The sequence below is a fragment of the Chiloscyllium plagiosum genome, unplaced genomic scaffold (assembly GCF_004010195.1).
Source record: "Chiloscyllium plagiosum isolate BGI_BamShark_2017 unplaced genomic scaffold, ASM401019v2 scaf_4477, whole genome shotgun sequence".
NCBI lineage: Eukaryota > Metazoa > Chordata > Chondrichthyes > Orectolobiformes > Hemiscylliidae > Chiloscyllium > Chiloscyllium plagiosum.
In genome coordinates, this window is record NW_025207366.1 from 1 (window position 1) to 856 (window position 856).

General features: G+C 61.0%; 1 protein-coding gene across 1 annotated transcript in view; it reads left to right on the forward strand.

Moving 5' to 3' along the window:
* Positions 1–578: 578 nt before the first annotated feature.
* Positions 579–856, forward strand: part of pfdn2 (prefoldin subunit 2) — a gene marked incomplete at its 3' end in the record, with an annotated part of 10,375 nt that continues 10,097 nt past the window's right edge. Inside the window, exon 1 of the mRNA XM_043685279.1 lies at positions 579–813. Within this exon, the coding sequence (XP_043541214.1) occupies positions 641–813 (173 nt within the window). The remainder of the gene's footprint in view (positions 814–856) is intronic.

Here is an 856-nt window from a genome sequence, read left to right on the forward strand (position 1 = left end):
AGGGGTGACGGGCGGTTACCAAGCTGCCGACGTCACGCGGAGACCGCGAGCGATCATGCCCCTGCGCCTTGAGCCCGGGAAACCCCGCCTCCGCGCGTTGGAATGGAGGAGGGGAGCGGGGGGGGGTCCTCAGGCGGAGAGTCGCCTATCCAACTGCCTGCTGTGTTAAAGAGAAAAACAAAAACACACGTTAATAAACAAACACCCCCCCAGCAACAACACCTCACCCTCTCACAACATTTCTTGGGGTGGGGGGGAAACCATTCTCTTTTAAGAAAGGGGAAGAAGCTGGCTCCTTCAGAGTGAGCAGCCCTTAAAGGGTTTGCAACCCAGAGCAAACTCCTTACTTCGGGATTTATTTATGTCTTGCCTCAGTGGAGCTTTGCCCTTATTTTAATTTACAGATTTCTCTCTCTCTCTCTCTGTGTGCATTTATTGGTGGTTGGGAGGGTGTTGGAAGTGCAGTCAGGCGGTCTCCCCGGACACCCCCCCCCCGGGGTCCTCTCTCTCTATAAAAGGGGCTGCTAGGGCCCGCGTGGAAGTGCAGTCAGGCGGTCTCCCCGGACAACCCCCCCCACCGGGGTCCTTTCTCTCTCTATAAAAGGGGCTGCTAGGGCCCGCGGGCCGCTCCAGAGGAGGGATGGAGGGCCCGGGAGGGGGGTCGTTCGGCCGCGGGCACCAGCAACAGCAGGCCCAGGCTTCACCTACCCCGAGCCCCGAGCAGGTGCTGGCCGGATTCAACAAACTGCGGCAGGAGCAGCGGGGCCTGGCGGGCAAGGGCGCCGAGCTGGAGCAGGAGGTGGCGGAGCACGGGTGAGGAGGGGAATTGTGGGGTGGACAGGGGGCTACAAGAGGG